The 25787-nt window shown below is 21.3% G+C and overlaps 1 protein-coding gene across 4 annotated transcripts in view; it reads right to left on the bottom strand.

Moving 5' to 3' along the window:
- Positions 1-25787, bottom strand: part of LOC112595938 (venom dipeptidyl peptidase 4) — a 216854-nt gene that overhangs the window by 21118 nt on the left and 169949 nt on the right. For all 4 annotated transcript variants that reach the window (XM_025341347.1, XM_025341349.1, XM_025341348.1 and 1 more), the window contains one exon: positions 18387-18600. In XM_025341347.1, the coding sequence (XP_025197132.1) occupies positions 18387-18600 (214 nt within the window). The remainder of the gene's footprint in view (positions 1-18386; positions 18601-25787) is intronic.

Below are 25787 nucleotides of genomic sequence, written 5' to 3'. Positions count from 1 at the left end.
AATACTAAGAAAATGTTAAATGTAATATTGGAAACCGAATATAAATTAAAAAAATCTATTGAAAAAACAAAATAGTATTGGTCCCTCGTGGTATGCTACTTTGGTAATAATAAATTATATTCTAATAAAACTATATTATATAATTTATATATTAAAAATTACCTATTTATTTCCTATATCAAAAATGTTAAAATGAATAATTTTATTAAAATAACCATTATTATCTTTATTTAAAATTAAAATAAGTCAATCTAGTTAAAACGAGTATTATATTATAATTGAATTTGAGCGAAACTGGTATCTGTGTGAAACGAAAACCACTTTATCTTACTTATTAACTGGAATCTGATAAGAATCTGAGGGTTGTTGGCAGTAACTTTCATTTATCTATTTCAGAGGCTGATGTTGCATCAACATTAGAATAAAAATGTCACAAAATGAGAAATGTTACGAAAATCAAACAGCTATCTAGGTATTCCTATTCTTTATTTATATCAATCCCATTTTATTTTATTTTATTCTTATTATTTTTTTTTTTTTTATATATACTTTTTTTTAATTGTACAACATTAATACTTATTGTAAAAATAATATAGTTACTGATTGTAAAATTAAAAAAAATTAAAAAAAAAAAAAAAAGAAAATATCGATCCCAATGGGTTATGATATTTTTACTATTACTTCCATTTTACACATGAAGATATAAGTTTAAAAACCATTTAAAACCTGACAATTATTACCATAGTATTAATATTGTCGAACTTATTGCTACTCCTAATCCTAATATGTATATATTCTCATGTATGTCTAGTGTGGAAAAATTAATAATAAAATACAATATTCTAGTATAAACGTTCGAGTAGCAAAAACGAATATAGTAGTGTTGTCGTGCGTAATATTAAAATCTTCACACAACGCCAAATATTGAAATTTCAAGAAGAAAAGATTAGCCTATTTACCAAGTAAAAGTAATTAAACAATCATCCATTGTTAGGTGTTTTTACGTATTCTTTCTGTCAGCTCGACGAGCTTTTATGTAAAAGTTAAAAAAAAAAAACATTTTTTTTTGAATATTAAAGCGAATGACTTTTGTGAAAAATAAAGTATCAAATAATAACCTGAAACCAACCAGCGTTATTTATTTCATAACATACCATAACGTTCTAATCGTCAAACTTCCTCTGCTATATGCAGTAAAGTATTCAATTATGACATTTTTATTTAAACCAAATCCCCATCTTAATGAAATTAACTATTTTAAGTGACTTAATTTTTATCTAATTTTACATTGTATTTAAATATCATATGTGTTCTTATTCTAAAGAATAAGCTTGTCCTGCATTTAACAATTTTAAATTTGAAAAAAAAGTATTGTAATTATTATACGTTCAAAATATATTTTATAATTACATATTTTTGCCATTTAGATTATAAACATGTTTTAAATATATGAATAGAAAAAAAAAAAACTTTAATTGTGCAACGTATGTAACATAATTTAAACAGACTTTTGTATAATTCATAATAATAAAACCTAATAATGCTCAACTCACACTGTGAGCACCGAACGTTGTCGAACATATGATATATTATTATTATTATTATTATTGTGGTTTGAACATTATAAATTTCTCTGAATGCCAAACTTAAAGTTCACAAAAATACAATGTATGTCAAATAATATCATATGTAAGAAGAAACATTGCACATGTTACTAAATCTATTATAATTTGGTTTGTATCAAACATCATGGTTAAAGTTTTATAAATAATCTTACAGTCAACCATAAACAATTATTTCAGAGAAATATTTAATATTATTATTAAAGGCTACGTGGACAAAGTGTTTTGTTTTATGATAAAAATAATATTGTCATAAACACGAATAGAATAGTATTAACCATGTTTTTCCGAGGAAACGTTTTATAATTTATACATAAATATTTTTACTTTCAATACCAAATAAATCCATACATTTCAGCAATTTAAATATTGTAATAAAGAAAAATATATGAAACTGTATCGATTATATAATGAAATATTTATGACACGCTTGTATATATGGGCGAGGGTGTGCTTGTCATTTATTTTTGGCATTAATATATTATGGTTCACTTAATAAACACGTTTTATATTATATCATCAAACATTGACTGTTTGTACCAACGCTAAATAGGTATTTGAAATTATAATATTTAACACCCATTTCATTATATTTATAATAATAAATATTAATGATAACAAAAACCGAAAATAATGACAAATTTACCACTATGACAATGTTAACACAGCTTTTCTATGTTGGTATCGGACATCAGGGTTGTAACATATTATGAAGATCATAATGAAGTTATAATTTTTGTATTATGCACTTATAATATACCTATGCACGGTGAATAATAACAAATATTTTTTTTCTGCATCAAACGGATCGTCATAGTTCAATGGAGCACAAAATTAATTTTCAGTTTTATCGACACCACTAAAGTTTGACGTAAATAATTTAGACTTAACGAAACGTTGATGTTGCAGAAAAATATTTTTATGATCACGTAATTACGATATTGTCTCGATGCCAAAACCAGATCATTGTGTTCTATGCTGTATTGTACCTACATTATACCTATACCGAGGGTTAAAACGAGGTTGTGGATTATTAATAGATTTTCAGATTCAGTTCCGAAACAACTTCTCAAATAAAAGAAAAAATAAATCAATTTCTAGTGAATGTGTATTGATGTTAAAAGATTCAACATTTTTTTTTTTTTTTTTAAAGTTTATAAGATATTTGTTTAGTATTTATTAATGATACATTTAGGTCGAATTTACTCATATATTATTCTCTTAAAATCCTTTAAACATGATGTTTTATGTTATTTAAATTAAACAATATAAAATAGTCATGAATCCATGATATTCTTTTAAAATACAAAATAAATAATATTATATGTTCTTAAAAATGCAGAATACGATATTCTTTACGTATTAGAATTGTTCAGCTTAAATTTATTTAATTGTATTTTATTTACAATAGAAATATAAGTGCATAAATAGCCCATGCAAATAATATATAATATACACGATTATTAACTATTTTCTTTAGATAATGTTTTTAAAAATAAAAATATTTTTTTTTTTTTAAATGTACTCTAACCCCTAAAATATACTTATAGACTTATATATATATATATATATATATATCTCAGTATCGTTTAACTGGAATAATGCATTGGTATATTAGAAACAAATGTGTAAAATCTTACAAATCCTACTTTTAAAGAAAGCATTACCAACACATATATAATATTTAATACGGATTTCGCTGATAAAATGTGCATAAAAATGCACGATAAAAAAAATATTATACTGTGCTAATTAGTAATAATAGCTTATATTTGATTTTAAATATCAAAATAGCAACATAATCTTCTAACAGTTAATAACAGATGTTGTGATATAATTATTATATTTTGATTAAAGAAATAAGTGTCTATTGATAAAAATAATAAAATAGTACACAAATTAATGAAAACAAATAAAAACTTAAATAGATAACTTTGATAAAACTTATTGACATATGTATATACGCATATGTGTATAAATATATATATATATAGTCAATAAATTATTAATTAAAATAAAAAAAATATCACACAATAAGCAAAAAAAATTCTGAACTTGAATTTTTCATCGATTGTGATTCATTTTTTTGTTATTTAAAACATAATTTGCAATTAAAGAATGGTCAACTTTCTAATGAATTCTATATTTTTTTTGAAATTATAATAAGCCTTTAAAAAAAAAAAAAAATATATATAAACTTAAAGAAAAAATAAAGAGTTTTTTTTTAAATTATTAAACCATAATTCTTATGATACTATAATAAATTATTTTTCTATTATGTCTGTGATGGTTATTGTAATTTTTTTTAGTTTCGTAATAAATTCCATACGTCAAATTATTAATATAACACCTTATTTATAATCATAATTTTATTATTTTAACACGATAATAAATTATTAATTAATTAAATATGATACTACAACGTTAATCCAATTATAATAAGTATCTCTCCACAACACAATTATTGTTTAAGATTATATTACTTAATATTTATTATAATATTTAATCGTATTTATAAATATTTAATTTTAATTTTACAATATTCTAATCAAATTAAAATTGTTATTTATCAATACATTTTGTAAAATTGTATGAATTTGTTAGTAAAAAAATCATATTTTATTTGTATATATATATATATGACATGAACGTTATCGGTCATCTCTGGCAGTATAGTTTTATTTTAAATGTTATTTAAATGTAAAAAATTAAAATAACTATTTAAATATAAATATAAAACTAAATCAATTCGAATGAGTAATTCAGAATAAATGAAAATTGTATAGAATCAAAAGTTTTAAACATACATGGTGAATTATTTATTTGATTATGTTTTATAAAACAAATATAACAATGCATAGGTGGTTTTTCTTAGAATAAATATATTTTTTTTGGTACTAAAAAATGTCAGCATTTTATATTAGTTTTTAATTTAATTATAATAATGAACATTATTTGTCTATTTCTACAAATTGATTGACATTAAATGTCAGTAATATTCAAAATATTAATTTTGAAGCAAATAATTTAAAATGAAGTACATTGCACACTTAACGCATTGGTTGAAAATAAAATGTCAAGTTAAATTATATAAACAAATAACTTTAATAGTCAATATTAATTAAATTATAATATAACATCAATAGCATATGAGTTATTATAAAAAAAAATAAAAAAATATTAAGCATAGAATGCATTAAATTAATTGTTCATTTTTGAATTGAAAAAAAAAAACTAATTATTAGAAGTAAATGCTTACTCATTATGAACTATGTATATGTACTCGTATATCTTCAATATTGTTCTCTAATGATATAATCTGTAGATTTAGGAACTTTTCCTGAACCTTAAGATAAAAATACGATCGATCAGCGAGCAGCATTGATGTAATTTTGGAAAGTGTGGTCATAACTGAGTATGGTTAGTAATTATTATATTGTGAATGCGATAATTTATAATTTATTTTTGTAGTTCAAAATAATAATACATCACTTTTTTTTTTTTTAAAGAGTAAGTGAGTGGTGCTCTCCTAAGGTGTCTAACATAAGTTAATAGAATTTTTAAATGTAAATAGTTAATTTTTTTTTTTTTTTTTTTGTAATATAAGAATATAAAAATATTCTTAAATTAAAATAGATAGAAGTAGGTTAGAATATTAAGAAAAAAATATAAAAAATAATCTCTTTTGTTGGAAATAATTATAACTTGCTTAATTCTTCATATTTACTTTTCAGAAAATAACGAAATGAGAATTGTATAACATATATTATTATAATTATAATCAACAACGTTGTTTACATTAAAAGTAAAAAAAAAATAAATAAATAAAAAAAATAGTTTTTTAAAATTATATTTTATAGTTCTTTAAATTTTAATCATTAACTGTTATAATGAATACTCGTAACAAAAAAAAAATAAATAATTTATTGATAAACATTATATGTAACATGAGAAAATAATATTGTAATGAACAAAAATAATTAGGTATCAAATTATATTTATTGTTAATGTGTTAAAAAAGTTTGAAGTTCAAAGATTTCTATCATAAAAATGTATATAACAATTAAAATAAAGTATTAAAAATAATGTTCTATAATTAGAAGAAAACTGTACTTAAAACAGATATTTATAGTTATTAAAGTTGTTTTAATTGTATTAAAAAACAAACCAATGAAAAACGAATCTCATTTTTATATCCACTCAAAATATGAAATAATTTATATAATGAGTAAAAAATAATAATAGTTTACTTCCAACTGTGTCACTTAACGAACTTTTTCATATAGATTAAAAAAAAAACATATAATTAGGTATATAAAAAGTGATTTCCAAGAAAAAAAAAAGCCAATAAATAACGATTTCTTTCCACTATTTATGATTAATTACTTAACATTAAAACATGCATAAATATAACAACATAATATAGAAGCTTTTGAATTACGTGAAAGTACTTATAAAAACATAACTAATAAATTATGATACTATTCAGGTATATATTTTACAAATTTATTATTTTTTTTTATAAAAAAAATATAAAGAAAGCAATTAGCACAATAACAATATTTTCTAGAAAATTACTATAGGTACTAATATTAGTTTTGTTTATAAATGGAAATATAAATTATTGGTATTTCATTTGATTAATTTTTTTAAAAACTTAATTTATAAGTGATAAGTAAAAATAAATTAACATTTAGTTAGTTTTACATTAAATGAAATATGTGAAAATGTATATTATATAACGTTATTATTTTATTCAGTATAATGGAATTATATTCAGGCACTAGAGTAAATAAGAACAATTAATTAAAAAAATAAAATTACATGTATAAGTAATTTTTATCTCAACACAAAATACCTGAAGAAATTTAATTTATAGACAAAAATACAATTTCTGGACCTTTTCAAGTAACATATAATTATTGGAAAAAGTATTAAGACACCAATCAACTAATATCAAAATACAAAATTGTATTTTATATTAAAAACTTGCCTATCTATAAAAAAAAAAAAGACTATTTATGATAATGATGACTAAATTATTTAACTTTTTTAGTGCGCAGTTCATAAACATAGTAAATTGTTTCTCTTTTTGAACACAATAAAAATAAAATTTGATTTAATTATTAAAAAAAAAAATAGAAAGATGTTTCTTCAAATTAAAATTAGATTTAAATATATTACACAATTATAACTTAAGTTATTCTAATTGATATAAGTATAGTAATTACAGGTAACAGAAATATACGTATATTTGATCACAATTCATGAACAAAAAATAAATATAGAAATAGTGATCCAATACAAAGTTTCAGTGCAAACAAAAATTAAAGTTTTAAATTACCAAAAAATAAATTCAAATTATTTAAATACACTTTTTTAAATATTATTACACTATAATCTATCAATGCTATATTTTTTTGAAAATGACTATGTGTATCATTATTTTCATCAAACCATGGATGTACTACTTTTGCCTATACAAAACGCCGATCTATAAAAACTATTTACATATTTTTAGTTTTTTTGGTAAAATGTGATATTGATAAATTAATTGAGTAATTATATTATTGTTCTTTATTTTCCAAAAATAAATGTTTGATTTTACTTAATTTATTTACAATAGTTAAAAATAACAATACAGTTACATTACATTGGAATTATTGATAGAAACATATAAATATATTATATTATTATTATTTGATTAAAAAAAATACTTGATTTAAAATACTCCATGAATGACAAGAACCATATGTTATAAATTTTGTCCTAAATATCTAAGCTCTTTTTAATATAAAAATTATATATTTGTGGTCAAAAATTATGAATAATAACTTAATATTTGTTTTTAATATTGTTATTTTATTTTATATCTCATTATTTGACTTTTTATGCGAATATAATCATGTATGTCGATATAATATTTTTACACGCATATACCTATATATTACAGGAAAGGTAATTAAATTTAACTGTTTTTAGTAATAGTTATTTTTTTGATTTGAAATATTATATCAATACATTCAATTGGTTTGTTAATATTGTACTATAATTCAATAAAAAATAAAAAATATTCAAGATATTCAAATTATATTAAAAATATTTGAAATGTGTAAAATTGCAGTGGACAGAAAAGAGTATAAATGTAAAATTTATAAAAATATATTAATTAATAATCATAAAAATGTTTTTTCTTGGATATCTTATTTATGATTTATGAACTTAAAAAATAGTTAAATTTAATTATATTATGTTTATTCATTTTAATGATGAGCTTTAAAACGTTTTAACTCACATCATTACTAAACAGCTTACTTGTATCATATCAAACTAATAAATGATGGATATTAACTGCAATGCGTACTTCATAATATACAATAGTTAATTTAATAATTTTTATGTCAATTAAACAGCACGTTGAGAATACCTAATAACGTAGAAGCTGTTTAGTAATATTAACAAATGTTATCATATTTTTATCTTATTAAATATAATTACAGTAAAATTAAGTTATGTATAATATCTTAATTATAGATTTTTCAGCTGGTACATTTATACCAATGAATATAATTTACAATATATTATATTTAAAATTATACTGGGGATAAAATATAATATGTTAAAAAGTTTTAAAAAAAACATAAAAAATATGCAGACTATTATGCCAAAAATTAAAATGATTTTATATTAAATTTTAAACCAAAACATGAAATAATAATTCTTTAATAAATTGATCAATCTTTTTAAAAATTTTTTTTTCTGTAAACGTTTGTTCGATTGTATTTTTTTTTTTTTTAATTTCATAGACCAATTTGTATTTAAATTAAACAAAAGTAGTGTTGTAATAAAGAACAATTGCTTAAATTCCAATATTATAGCTTATAGTTATATGATCATGGCTTTATTATCTTTGTAATAAACAATTTTATATTTTTATTATTAAAATTAAATTGAATATTTTGATAGTTTTTACAATTAAATTTTTATTTTTATATGGTTATTATAATATATATTATATATAAAAAAAAAAATCTATAATAATTGTAAATATATTAAAACTTGAATTTTCGTGGTATTTATTTTTTAAATTCTGAAAAATTTACCTTCAAATTAAATATAATGAAAAACAAAAAAATTTTAAAAATTAAAAAAAAAAAATTTTTAATTTGAACAGAATTAAATGATCTAATGAATACAAGAATACAACCATATAAACGAATACTGTGTGTGACTGTATAAAGGTTAATTTTTGAAAAATTTAAATAAATATATCAATTTCAAATTATAGACATAATATTTATATTAGTTTATATATATATATATATATATATATATATATATTTTTTTAACACTGTCTGTCATATAACGTTAATATTTTCATACATAATAATATTATTATATGATCGATGTATATGTCATCGACTATAAATTGACTCTGTCATAAACATACTTAATTTAATTGAAGCGGCAGCCAATTTAGTACGTATAGTAAAGGACACAATACGCACATTATTAAAAACCGAAGCCTACATATAGTGTATGTATGAGAGAGTATAAACACTAACTTCGATGGGGCCACATATAAAATAATAACAAATGATCTATTTGGAGTGTATATCGGCTGTAGTTTTCTATGTACGTAACGTGACGCCGTCGTGTGTGTTATATTGCATAGCTGAAACGAAACACACACGCAAACATACATAAATCGTAATATTTCTGACCAGTCACTTCGTGTTTATACCATTCCAATGCGCTTAGCAAACACCACTGTAACAGCCGGTGGACCTTTGGTCGATCGATCACGTTATACATTTCCCACTTACAAACACAGACATACGCATATATACACACACACAAGTTGGCATGGAAGTACACGTGTTTCTGGCACTCCGTCGCACAAGATGCCTTCCTGGATAATATTATAATATTATGCTTTAATAATTATTTTCTGTGACATAACAAACCATCGTACTAAATATCATATTACTTTGTACAAGACAATGCCAAAATTATTACGTTTCTCAAAATCTCAGCAACCATTGTATTATTATGACATGACCCTTAGCTGAAATCCACTTAAATTCTTATATCATATTAATATGATAAAAATATATCTCGAAGGTATAGCTACACAATCTAATTTTGTGTAACGTCCGGCGGCCGTTATTAACTGTACAACAAAATATAAATAAAGGAATTGCAAATACGTTTTATCTATTTTTATAATTTAATATCACAAAAAAAATTCCAATTTAAACTATTGAATCATTAATATAATGATTCAAATAAGAAAAGAATTAGAATTATAACATATAATTACTATATCTAGATGACTTTAATGACATTGTGACCACAAATAACTAGTATTAGTTAGGCTTAAAGAATTGCTGAATTTTGATATTTGATAGTTTTAACTTGTAAGTACGAGTATATTGAAGTATTAAAAAATAAGTTTTTATACATATTTAAACATTTAAATTTGAATGTGAGCAAGTATTTTTTTTTCAATAATTCTATAAACTATTGAATACAATTTTATATCATATATTATATTTACTATTTTTTAATAAACTTTCAATAACATTTATATTCTGCCAACGTAAATGGGTATTTAATTAGCAATGATAATTTCTTTTTTATAGGTAATAATAAACATATATATTTATTATAACATACTTAATTTAAAATAGTTTGTACATTTAAATTATTTATCCTTATATAAAAAAAAAAAAATTAAAAAAATACTTGTTATATTTACAGTACACCCGTATTAAAAAAAAACCCTTTCCTTCTTCAATAATATGGGTATCGTTTGAATTATTATTGAATTTTATTATAAAGCTCAGTTAAAGTTCATAATTGTTTCCATAAATATAAATCAACTAAAAGCACATTTCTATTCTAGTAAAAACAATGATGTATATAAGAAACCATAATAAATAAATTTATAATTTACTATGTTTGATTGAAGCAGTTAAAACTCATTAAAAAGTTTTTAATCATAATAATAATTTTGAATAAATGAACTAATTCATGTTTAAAAAATATTGCATAAAATCTAAAATCAATTTAGCTTAGAAATTTGACTATATAAACTTATAACTAGCAATTATTTCATTATAATTTATTTAATTATTATTTTTTTACTACTCCCCACGAAATAATTCAGAGATAAGGGTTTTTAAATAATATTACATAAATTATAAACATTTAGATTTTAATTAAGTTTTCAAAACATATCCAGTTTGAATACGACTAAACGAATATTAGTTTAGGTATTTTATTATTTTTTCATTTATATAATTTGAACATTTCTTTATTTTTAATATACTCATAAATGTAAGTATCAAAAAACTGCTACAAAAAATGCAACTAATTTTAATAATATTATAAAATTAAATTTCTATATTAATTTATGTCTTTAGTTCATAAACCATAATATTACATAATATTATATATTATGTAAATTATTATTTGTTAATTTATAAAAATAATATGATTATTTTAATTAGGTAATGGAATATTTTAAGATAATAGTAACTAAATACACAATTTCATTATAAATACTATCTATTATAAGTGCAATAAGGTATTAAAATTAAAAAAATTATCTCTAAGATCATTCAATTAATTTTTAATTTTAATCATATAATAAATTGTAAAATACATTATCTCGATAATCATAAACGTACATTTTTTATCACCTATACTTCATATGAATGCATGTAAATACATGCATCAAATTGGCCATAAATACGTATTAAACACATAATTTATATTCAGATTTTTAGATTTTACAAAGATTAGGTAAAGGTATAAATACGAATTTGGTACTTGGTACCTTCTAAAATAATATCTAATGCTTCTTTGGTTAGGTTTCTGTTTTAGTTGTTTGTAATATTTTATTAGAGTATTTTATTATAAAACTACGTAATTCATTTAACCATATTAAAATTCCCGAAAAAAAAAAACTTGCTTATATAATATATTTAAAATAAAAATCTTTCTTTAATTTCTAATAAAAAATTGAATTTAACTACTTTTATGTATTTTATAGGTTAAGCGATAAAGTAATTTTAAATAATCGTTTTTTAATTTCTTTACATATAATATTTAAATAGAAAAAAAGGTCAAATTAAAGATTTATTACTTATGAAATATTACCTTCTGTTTATCTCAGTTTTCTTTTTTAAAATGTATATTAGACGAGAACAAACAATATTCAAGAAAATATACATTACATATATCGACATAAATGTGTGTTTTAAGCGATAAATATAAATAGGAGGTTCATTCAATTTCATTTATCATTAATTATATAAATTTATAGTATAAAGAATTTAATATTTCAATAGTGTACATCACATAATACAAAATAGCCATATTATAATTTATATTAATCTAATACCAGTTTACTATTATATTTACTGGATATTTTACATTGCATAATAAAATTATTATTATTAATTTATTGTATACAGATTGATTAAAAAATTTAATCAAAAATACATTAAATTATAAATATAGTCTATTTTAAAATAAGGTTTAGTGTCACTAAATCAGTTTTAAGGTTAAAGTTGGCGGGACCTAATAAAAACCAATGATTGTTGCTTTCTATTAGCTTTCACTAAAGTTATAAATTATTTTTTTCTTAAAAACTTTATTATTAATTGCTATTATAATTTATCCTTTTTAACCTATAGTTTTTAAATACAAAAAGCAATCAAAACATTTTGCAAAATGATTCTAGAAAATCAATTAAAACTCTAATTTAATATTTCTTTATCGACTTAAGTTTTTATCCACATTTTAATACCTGTGTTTATTTTTAATATGAATATTTTATAAAATGCTTCATTATATTATTATTTTGTATTTCTTTAATTGCATTAAAATATAGAAAATAAAAAAAAAATATATGTATAACATTCTAATACAAATGTTGTTTTCATTTTATCTTAATAAATTTAGTGAATTTAAATACAATATTCAATTATTTAATGATTTATATTACAATATAAAATATGTGGATAGTATTTAAATATATATACATTGATTAATCAATTAAATATGTCTACATGTTTATAATTTTAAATTAGAAAACTATTAAGTTCATTAATATTATCATGATTTTTATTTTTTAAATTTATCTCAAATGTGACCTGTCCATTATTATACATTTTTTTTTTTATCTTACTTAAAAATATGTATAATTAACTTTTTTATTTTTTGGTGGTAATTAAGTTTTTGGTAATTTTCTTTTTGAAATTAATATAGATAATGTCAAGAAGATTTTTTCAAATCATAATTTATGATTATACTACTTTTTTTTTTTTTTGTAAGGTTGAGTATTTTAACAGTGTTCACTTTTTTAACGTTCTAGTACAATTCTAGCACGATATTTGTGGTATCCGGTTGCTGCATCAGCAATTCATTAGTAATGGTAAATTTCTCGAGAAAGTTCATTATTCTGAGATAATCTAAAACTTCTAGATATTAAAAGTGTGAATTCGAAAAAAAAGTTATAATTCACGGCACAATTATTTTATTTAAAGTAAAATTGCTATTTTTATTTCGTTTTTAATTCATGTTTTTAAAATAATATTCCAATAAATTTTTTTGACATACCAACAATTTGAAACAGTGCATTTTTAATTATACAATTTTAATCAATCAAATATATTATTATACATCATTTAGGTTAACAAAATATTTTCACAAAATAAACAATAGGTTGTTTTAAATACTCGTAAATATCAATTTTAGACCTGTCTAGATCAATTTTATGTAATTCGTTTAATTTAATGTTTATTGTTTTAATATATGAGTATAATTTAATTATGTTTAACGTTGAGGGTATTGATTTAACAATTACAGTGTTTTAAATATAAATTTGAATCGTACGTTTTCCATCTATTTACGCCTATTTTTAAAAAAAAAAATTACATGGATTATAAAATGATAGTATTATTGTTTTTGATATAATTGAATTTACCAATTAGAAATCAATATTCTCAGTTATAAAGAGTAAAATAATCGTAGGATATAATGTTCAAATACTATACATTTGAGAGAATTTAAATAAATTAAATTACATTTTTTTTTTTAAATGATACAGTATATAAATATAATATTATAAATGTGGTGAAAATAGGTAAAAAAAAAGAAATTTAGTTTTTTCGATGCATAATTGTAGCGCGTTAATAAATAATAAGTAAATTTTACCTATAATATAAATAATCTAATCAAAACCTGAATTTTAATGTTAACTTATAATATATGATTATATTATGAAACAAAAATGAATTGTTTTCATTTTTACGACTGATACATACATTTTCAATACTTAAAAAATGAAACATATTTTTTTCTTTGTGGTAGGATAAAGGAGGAAAGTTACTATCTAAAAAAATTGCACTTTAACAGTTTCAAGTTTCATCATTCCATATGGAGATATTTTAAAATGGGTTATAACGAAATTACATTTTGATATGAAAATCCACCAAATAATAGTTATGTATTAAAACAAATCAATTTATTAAAAAATAACCTTGATTTTTTCCTTCATTTGACCTAAAATAATTTATATTAAAATTGTAAAAATAAAAATAAAAAAATAAATATACATAAATAACAATTATTTTATATTTATTCGATAACTGTTAAAAATAGCGGCACATCATAATATCTGTATACAAACACAGGACTCTATCGACTATTATACACCACATGCATGTTATTCACAGGTCATTACAGGTGTTCAAAATAATTTTATGTGAAAGTGATGTCATTCACGGTGGGTTGGTGAACGGCTAACGATATATTATCATGGAATCATCCTAGAGCGAAAACGACTACAATATAATTACCGGGCTCGAATCGACGGCCATAGATATTACTATAGAATGTCACCTGTCTCTCCGTTTTTGTTCTGAAACTCGTAATTAATAATAAGGGAAAGTTGCGCCCACAACGATTTAAACTGCTGATGAATGGATATATTTTTGATAATGATCATATATTAGTGACCCATTCGACGTATTTATTTCAAAATCGATCATATGAAAATGCCAATTGTTTTCGGCTGATTTTGTTTAGCGATAATTAAATTAAAATGAATTATAATGGAAGCAACCGAGTGTAAAACAATTTTCAGAAACAATTTCTATTTTATTTAGATAAAATTTAAATACGAAGATATCACAATATTATTATGTTGTTATATCCTTTATATATATATATGTGACAATGTAGTTTACCATTTTTGAAAATAATTAATTATTTGATGACCAATATTATAAACTACGATGGGTCAACTTAAAAAAATCCTCTTACCGTATTTATTAAACATTCTTTGTGTAGATATGCTGGTAAATTTTCGAAAATCAAATATTCAATAAAAGAATAGCATATCATTGTTAACTTAACTTAGTATTAGAAATAATACATTTTATAATGTCTAATAAATATAAATAACAGTATTATAGTATATTATGGAAAATAAGTCATTATAAAAACTATACATCGTCAGCATCATGCATTTTTCACTGAAGGAATATTTTCATAAATTCAAAGTTGAATTAAATGAAAAATATGGTAATATTTCAGAATTAAATTGAATTTTTTTATTATTTCAGAGTAATAAAAAACTTAATAATAAAAGTCGAAAAAATAAAAATTAACTCTCATGTTTCCACGCTCAAAAATATACATATTTTTTGTAATCAAAAGTTATCTTATCTTATAAAATCGAAAGAGTATTATAGTTATCATAAAATATAACATATTAATATTCATATTTTTATTTTTTATTATAAAATTTGTAAAACAGTAAAATTAATGTATATTACTGTCACATTAAAATTATTTATTTATATGATTTGGTTTTATGGATTTATAATTTAAATTATGCAGACATTTAAGGAATTTTTTAAATACAAACAATATAATTGTTAAATACTAAAACATTAATAACTTTTCCATAATTCACAAATAAAACTTAATGATAATATAAGCTTTATGTGACTTTGAAAAACCTAACATTAAAAACACATCAGTTACAATAATTTTGAAATTCAAGAATATCGTAAATCATACAGTTATATATTATTTTATCCAGAAAATGAATTTAAATCTATAGTAGTAATTTTTCTTATTATAAATATAATACAATAGCTAGTCATAAATGATTGATGAGTATTTAATATAAATAAATAAATATTTATAAATCATATTCCTTAATGTAATATGTACTCTATCGTTGTATTAAAATTCAATATCGCTTATTAATACGTTAAATACATTGTCAGAAAAAAATAGACAAAATTATGAATATTTGTGCATTATAATTATTACTATGGCGATCTAAATCATTAAATTCTTCAATCCATTAAATTTTGATTTATTGTTTATTTTTTAATAGGATTGGTTAATAATAAATTTGATTTTAAATCATAACTATTTATATAAGTGTTTGAAATTAAATTGTATAAAATAAAATATACTCATCGTTTAACTATAAACATTTTAAAGATCACAAACAAATTTAATTTTAATAACAGTGTTATACAAGACATATTTTTACATTTAACAGTTTTTGAAATCAGAAATATTGATAAAAAAAAAATTAAATTTTTTAATGTAATTTAGAAACATAATGGAACAATTTCTAAGATTACTATACACATAAATAAATGATAATCAATTAAACGTAATAATCTATTATTATGCAAACAATAGCATTCATGGAATTAATATAGTCACCATAATGTTTGTTCCCTTATTTAATTATATACGAATGATATATAGGTTGTGTTTAAGATTTAGAGTGGTAAATTAATAGCGTTTTAGAAATTATACTATATTACATGCATTATTAAGAATCTAAGATATTATAATATAATAGTTGTATAGTATAAATAATATAGAAAAACGCTATTATTATATTATTGGCTTTAAGAACATTCATTGGTTTATTATTTAAGTTTACAAATTCGATAAAAAAAAAAATAAGAAGTTGAATCGGATAAATGGCACGTATTATACTTTAGATTAGATTTTTCTTTTTAAATTTAATAAGTATCTAAAACTGAAAAAAATAAATACCTTGTTATTGAGTCTATCAAAAAATAAAGTTTCAAAAAAAAAAAACATAAAAGTTCTATAAAATTTAAATTTTATCATTTATTTTCTTTAACGAATAATAAAAAAAAAAAAACAAAAAAAAAACAAATGAATAGATATTTTTAATATATTTAAATGTTAATAACATATTTGTTTATTAATTAATATAAATATTTATATTTTTAAAATTTGAAAAATATGTATTAAATAAAAATATTAAAACCTTATTTTAAATTTTTAAGCATAAACAATGTTGTATTTGCTAATTTTAAAAATACAAGTATTTACATATTTTCTTTTGTATATATTTTTAATTTTATTATCATTAAATTTACTGTTTGAGTTCTGTTTCATCAATTATATTATATTCTCTGAAGTGTATTTTTTTTTTTCATTTTTCAAGTTCTATTTTAGTGTTGTTTTATTTTTTTACACATTTCAAAGGAATTAATATTCAGTGGAACCTCATTAAGTCAATAAACCTTGATAATTATAAGTCGAAATAAATGCTGTTTCTTTGTAAAATCTTCGATTATTCGAAAAAAAAACACAATAAATAACTAGAAAATTTTGCGTTCCAAATATAGACGGATAAGAACAGATAGTTGTTATAATGATTTGTCTAATTAGATTGTGCGTTTCGATAATTTAACCTAATCGCATTAATTGTATATTATAATATTTTTTTATTTGGTTTATTGTTGCTACAAAAAGTATTGTCAGTTATGAATTTGTGATCGATCGGTTATTAGGTTAGGTTACGTATGACCTAATGCAAAGATGTCTAGTAATTAAAAAACACTTACTTTTTATAATTAATTATTTAATTACATTATTATCATGAATTTTTTATAACTATTTTGAAATAATAAAAATAGCATTAAAAACTCTAATTATATATACATTACAAATATATATATGAATATTAAATATAAAAGTTCACTAAATTGAATTTTTTTCTAAAACCTTGATAATTTTTAAATTTAGCAAGTCGAAAACTTCAATTAAAAAGTCGGGAAAAATTCTATTTCTCTTGAATTTTGAAATATCGAGGTTCCACTGTAATTAATTATGATTTTAAATTGTTGTTAAATTATATATTTTTTTAAATATACTCTGTGAAACAAAATTAACTCAATTGATTTAAAATTTCAGGTAAATTTAGGTAAGAATATATTTAAAAAAAATAAATAAATATTCCACTTATAGCTGTTATATGAACTACCAGAGAGTTTCATTATTTATTTTACTTAATCGCGTTATATTCCAACCTAATTATATTGTTTCCATATCAAACAATCAAACATGATACATTTTGAAAAAATAAACATTAAAATATCATTAAAGTGTTTTTACTATAGGTATATACTAAAGACTTGTCAATATTATGATTTATGTAATACTTCATGTGCAACTTGAAATTATTGTATGCAATTAAATCAATCTTTATGCTTGGTATAGAAAAGAAACAATTTTAGCTATAAACTATAGCCAAGATATATTATTACAATCTAAATTATTATTATATATAATCATTATGCTTAGGTTTATATATAAATATATCACAATTTGATCAAACAAATAACGATAAAATAAATAGCTAGGTAGTAAATTGTATATATAACATTATTAACTCACTTGATATCCATGAGCCATTAAATGAAGGCGCTTTGAATGTCTCTCCGGCAATTTGATCAACTGTAAACTTGCTTCCGAGATTTCTTGGACCTTTGTATGGCGGTGACAGCAGAACGATAAAGAATACTATCAAGCCCAAAACGGCTACAATGACCAGAAGCGCGATAAGAATACCACGCCAGTTTCGCTCATTTGGCGTGATTACGACCAATTCCTGAGAACAAAACATAAAATAATAACTGATTACTTCTGTTCGAATACCATCTAATCATACGCATTTATATTTTCATAACGCAATTTTTACTATATATCATATTTCTTAATCAAGCTTAAAGTACCTACTTACACATAATGTTTTTCATGTATTAACATTAAAAAATAAAAATATGTTAATGCAAACCATAGTGTTACATAAAAAAATATGTTAATTAACTAAGTAAACTTTAGTAGGTTACGAACATTATATATTATATATTATTATATACATATATTCTTGTACCTAAATTATAATGAGTTCTAATAGACATAAACATATTTATACGTGTGTGGTGTAGGTATTAAAAACACATTTGATTATTAGATGTATGTATAATTAGGTCAAGTAATAAATTACTAAAGGAAAAAATATATTTTACGAGTAATCTCCGGTAAAGAAATTATGCATGATTTTATTTTAATAAAATTCACAAAAATTAAAATATATAATATAATATAATAATAATATGTATTATCATCCAAAGTTGAAGTATTATATTAGTGCTATATTTTAACAATTTTTTTATGAAAAATATAATTTGAAAAGTATTAATAAATTTTATATTTAACAGAATATATTTTTATTATTTTTTAGTAAATACATCTATTATTAATCACGATTTATTTACATTGAACTTTAGAGAAAGTCATAAACTATGAACGTCTAGTTTAAAATATTTAGATTTATATTTAATTCATATATTTTTTAAACTACAATATTTTCAATTTAATCAATAAAAAATTAGTGTAAAAATAAATTTAATAACAGATTATAAAACACCCATATAACCTGTTTAATCTGTAATTGCATTTAATCTGTTTTTGGCAAGTTTTTGTTTATTTTTCATTAATTTTTAACCAATCTGTACTCGCATGTTTTAGTTATTAAAATTAAGTGCTTATATTTTGAATTATACTCAATGTATTGTAAAAACCAACTTAACAGAGTGTATTGTGTTGATAATTTATTTAGTTATAAATAATTTATCAGATTTAAATTCATAAATGATTATGATTTACGATATATGGATACAGTGGTGACAAATTTACAGGTTATTGTTTTCACAATATTTTAGATGGAAAAATTCGTGAAATTGTCGAAACCTTTTATAATATACGTGCAGTAATAATTATGAACGAAAAAAAAACACAACCAACTATAAGTACAATATCGATTGCTATTCAGTCTCATCAAAAATCTTAAATTAATATGTGCATGGTCCAGGTATTTTTAAATATAAATAATGTACCATATTATTATAGTTAATTTTATTTTTTAATAATACTGTGATTTATATTTATGTTTCTGGTATTAAATGATTCAGTATGTTAGATTATTTTCCTTAAGAAACACTTTGTTATACGTGATTTAGTTTGTTGACGAACTTCGCTCAACTATATTATGAGTAATATTGTTTTACACACAAGCAATAAATACAAACAACTTTTTAAGGATAGTAAACAATTATTTACATAACTGTGCGGAACAGTTAACATTGTTATATTTAAAGCATATCGTATAAATTTGCATAATATAGCTTTTGATATTAATAATTAAACTACAATAAAAACACTATAAATGTTATAAAAAAACATATAAAAGAAAATATTAAATTATTAACGTACTATAACAAGAGTATGATTTTCATATTATATTTATCAACTTTTATAAGTAATATTATAAATATAAGATATAATATGTAGTATGTATACATCATATTATGTTTAAACTTTAAAATCTTATAAAATAAGAATAACGATCAAACAAAACTCAAATTAGTTTTTTTTTTCAATTTTAATATTTTTGAAGTTTACTTAACATAATAAAATGAAAGAAAAAATATGTAATATAATTAATAAAAAATAAATTTATAAATAGTTATCACAAAATAAATTTAAAAAATAAATTCAATGAATAACTTGATTTTTAAATTTTTAAGTTTTTAATAAAATTGTATTTTTTGTATATTTTATAGTATGTTATATTATAATATGTAATGTACATAATATATGGTTATTTATGTATTTTACGTTTTTAATTACATTTTTAAAATGAAAAATACTAAACTTTCATTTTTGTTATGAACAAAAAATTTGATTGATGTTCACACAAATTAAATATCAATCTAAATAATAGCTTATTAACGACTTAAATGTATCATAATATCAAACTATATTATATAATCGGTATTTCTAATATTGACTTTTATCAATAAGTATGCACAATACGATATAGTAGAGTAGTCGACACATAAAGTATATGTTATATTAATTCTCTATAAATACATATAACCATTTGCAATATTCATTAAATTAATGTTTAAAATTACTGGATATGTGTTTACAACACTATATTAATTGAATATATCAGGATTTAATGATTTTAATTATTCAAAATTCTATTTAAATTAAAATGTCTTAGATGCATTAATCATAAAGTCGTTATTATGTTTCTTTGATGATGTAGATATGTAGAACAACTGCTATATGTCTGCTTATTTCTTATACAATTTACAAGTTATTTCATTTAAATTATTTGATGTTTTCCGAATTTTTATTGCTTAGAACTTTATTAACGTATGTTATTATTACTAACATTATTACTATTACTGATAATGATTAACGAATATCTGTCTACACTATATGATCTATAATGTATATATTTATATACACAATTGTATATTATCTTGTATTCAACGACAATATAATATAATAATACCTATGTAACTATTCGCGAAAGATAAATGTTAGCCATAATATATTTATATATATATATATATCTAAACGATAAATATAACCAACACGCATTGTCGATAACGTAATAATAAAATAATATTATCATAAATTTATCCTAAGAACGAAAAAAATATGATAAACATGTCTTCTATGTGCACAATGCGATAGGTACATTAAAATATAATATTATATATATATTATCGCATTGTGGCTTCGATCTTCAATCCAATGACGTGTTGACAATAGATACGCATTACACGGTCGAGCATGTATATTTATGTGTTCATATTTCGATTTGGTGTATCGTCTCGTGTTTCAGCAGCGGCGACTAATACACGTCAAAATGTGATTTTATACTGTTCCACGTAATGAAGGATTTTGTGAAACGTTATATTCGGGTTCTCGGTCGTATAAATTTAAATGCACTTCTGTGATAGATGATCATCAAGCCATGCAAGGAATTGATGCTTATCATCATGGAAAAATGAATAAAAGATATTGTCATACTTATTTCCAATAAATTGAACGTCTTTTAAACACCCCGATTTTCTGATACTAAATCCTTTGAATTCTTTGTTCTTAAATAAATTATCCTTTATACAATATTTACACTTTTTCTCAAAAGTTTAACAAAAAACTAAATGAGGATAACTTTTAAATTTCAATTCATTTTGGTGATATTTATAAATCCAAGATATTTTTAAGCCAATAGTTTTATACATCACGAATTTATTTATCCCTAGTGCAAAATCCTAGTCACTTCATAGAATACAAAATATATTGCTAATTGAGTGACATCAATGAAGACCGAGAATCTCACATCTCTTCAATATTAAAATATATTTAAATTAGTTAAGTCGAATTTGTTATCCCGTACTCCTTTAACTCGAAATCGTCGATACCTCGAAATTTTTCTCCGGTCCCTAGAATTACCTATTTAAGATATGTGAAAAAATCTTGTTTAACTTGAATATTTTCGTGGATAACTCGAAGTTTTGAGTTTTATTAATATTATGTTGTTTTCATATGTCCTTCATGTAACTATGCATATATTTTAATATCAAAAATAAGGTCATTATTCATTAGTGTTATTGTTACCGATAAGTGGTTTAGAACAACTCACTAAAAATGCTACAATCAACAGCAAAACTCAAACAAAAATAAATACCTTTTTTAAATAATTTTCTAACCTCATTTTTGTTTATACATAGGAGTGCATAACTTTTTAAAATTACATATACATAATGCATGTATAAACACATAGGAATTAATATATTTTGTGCTATTTCAAAACATTTTAATTTGGATAACTCGAAAAACTTTTTTCCGGTTTCTTCAACTTTGAATAACCAAGTTCGACTGTATTTGAAAACGCCTTTTACTTCCTGGTCTCGAGAGAGTAGGTAGCCACAAAATAGACTAATCACCTTGTTTTATAATATTATATATATACACGCACATAAGTACAATAAACAAAGAAACTGTGTGCATGTAAAAATTATATTATATGATATATTATATAAATATTACTATATATTATATTTATAAATGTAGATGGACCGTGCACTTCGATTTTGTTTCACCGCCGTCGAAACGGCTATTGTTTTAAGGCATTGGCAGTTCCGCGCTAGTTTTTGGGTGTATGATAACCATTCCCATTATTTTCTTATGACACTTACTTCAATTTACACTTCATGGCTTAATTCATTGCCATTTTTTGTAATATTTTAATTAATTGTTTCGCAATCCACGGGCTACACTTACACGCAGCTCGAGTGCGCACGTGCGTGTGATAAGTCTTTTCGTGTTCTTAACCTCTGATAACATGAAAACATACATTTAAATCTCATTGTACTATTAAATATTTTTCTTTAATTGAGTGTTATGAGAGTGACAACGTACAATAAACGCGATGATTAGTAGCATGCCACATACACGTACAATTCATAGTTAGGCGGGTGCTATAAAATTGGTTAAAACATATTAAATAAAATTGAAAAATTACATATATAATATTATGTGTTTCGAGGTGCACAATATCATTAATCTCTGCTCTCGTAACGCGATACCAGTTTTCACGAGAACTGTATTATTATGTTCCGTGAAAATGTTGCTTTATTCGGTTTAGACGACTGTTGTAATTCTGGTAATACTCAGTTGTATCCAATATATATAGCTGCTATTTACGTAATACCTATTATAAACGTATTATATTAAATATAATATATAGTTATCTAGCGTAATGTGGAATGCGGGTTAAAACATTTTGTGGTATAATACGGAGAAATCAGCCATACGTTCTTTTTTTTTACAAATAGTAACTATAAATACTAAATACCATAAGTTTATTGATAGTAACCATTACAATTTTCAAAATTTCCTAATTTTTTTCACAATTTTTTAAATAATAAATTAAAATAACATCTTTTTGACCATGTGTACAGTATTTGCTTTTTGAATTAGTTATTTAAATTAAATACATACTTAATAATATTCCGTAACGTATATTTTTATTATCTCTGTTAACAGAGTAAGTATAACAACAAGTTTGAGGAATATATTCGTTTGAATTCACAGTCAGAACAGCTAAATATGAAGAAATAACTATATTTTAATTAATTTTAAAATCTTAATTTTCAATTTGAATCACATCCAGTTATATTTAGTTATCTTTTAGATTATATATGCTATGCCATAGAGTAAAATTATTAAGTGAGAGCAAAATAGAACTCCCTATTATGAATATAATCAAGTGTATATAATATATAGTATCATCAATCTCCTTTGTAAGACGTTATTTTTTGTATGCAATTTACCCGTGTAATATCATTTTGACGTATATGAATAATAATTTGATATGCAATAGACTAAGATGTTCGCTGTCAGCAAATATATGTTAGAGCGTTACCGTGTATAATATTTACCCGACTCAGAACGAGAGCGCGTCTATGTTAAATGTGAAAAACTTTTTGTTGTTTTATAATATTAATAAAACACCAACACCTCTCGTCTTAGGTTGTAAATTCCAACCATTACAACTGGATAAGAGATTATAAAATATAAAGGATAGACAATTAAAAAATTCAAGCCTAAGCATAAGAATTATCATATACATTTCAGTAACATTTCAAATTGCTGATTTTTCAATATTGTAATGAATAACATGGTAAAAATTATTATTTTTAATGAATTAAAAAGCATTTTTTTTGTTTAATTATTTTACAAAAATTACTCGTACTTTTATCGTTGCAGAAATCATTAATTATCTTATTAAAACCTTAAAATAGTAATGGATTTATTTTTATAAATAATAAAAAATTAATTGAAAATATAAAAATAATTTTGTAAAAAAAAAAGACGATAATGTATAACGTGTCTACAGTCATCAATTCAATACTTGACTATTATTCTTATTATTTAACAGGTATTATGTATTTTATTGAAATATAAGATACACCCTTTTACATATTAACTTAATTCATTTTACAAATTTTAATTTTTTTTTACTTATTCAAAATAATAAATATTTTATATTTAACCATGAACTTATTCAAGAAAATTATAATGGCTTTTGAGAGAAATTTTTCTTGTTTTCTTACTAGTGCATATTAATGGCATAGATCTTAACTTTCCTTGAATGTAATTAATTTGCAATATTATTTTAAAATCCCCCCCCCCCAAAAAAAAATGTTCTTTAGTATAAAATGTTGTTTCTATATTGTTGAATGAAAAAATATACAATTCACATTTTTATACGCAATTATCAAGTCACACCTTACACATTGATATTAATTCTTTATAATATCAATATATTATTATTATAGATTGTGTGTAATTAAAAATTTAAACTTATCTAGGTGTAAATGATAATTATTTTTGAACAATTAATTTCACAAAAATGCAGTTAATGTAAATGTCATAATAAAGTAAACATAAATATTACTTATTGTTATTTAAAGTAATACCTATTTGGATAAAAATAAAAATAATAAAGCTCTTTAATATTACTAATAACGTATTATTTAAAAAAAAAAGTACATTTATAGAAAACAAAATTTAATATGAAAGATTCATAACAATTATTTTTACAACAACAAAAAATATTTAAATAATCTTAGTATGTTTTGTCTTTTGATTTTTTTAAAAATTAATAACAATTTTAAATTTTTACTTCTTTAAAGTATCAATAAGATCCAATTTTCTACTAAAACTTTCATTAAAGCTGATGTTTACAACATTTTTTTTCTTCTATAATATCATATTTAGTCCCAAAGAAATTAAAACATACATCATAATTGTAAAATCAATACATGCATCATTCAGTTAAAATTCATAGGTAAATAAAAAATATAATATAATAATATGTAGACTTGAAGTAGTATAAATAAATGACTTATAGGTGTTTAATTA

Source organism: Melanaphis sacchari, unplaced genomic scaffold (assembly GCF_002803265.2).
Source record: "Melanaphis sacchari strain LSU unplaced genomic scaffold, SCAv2.0 Contig2_pilon_pilon, whole genome shotgun sequence".
NCBI classification, from domain to species: domain Eukaryota; kingdom Metazoa; phylum Arthropoda; class Insecta; order Hemiptera; family Aphididae; genus Melanaphis; species Melanaphis sacchari.
Note: the sequence above shows the minus strand (reverse complement) of the source record. Positions and strands in the feature narration are given on the sequence as shown.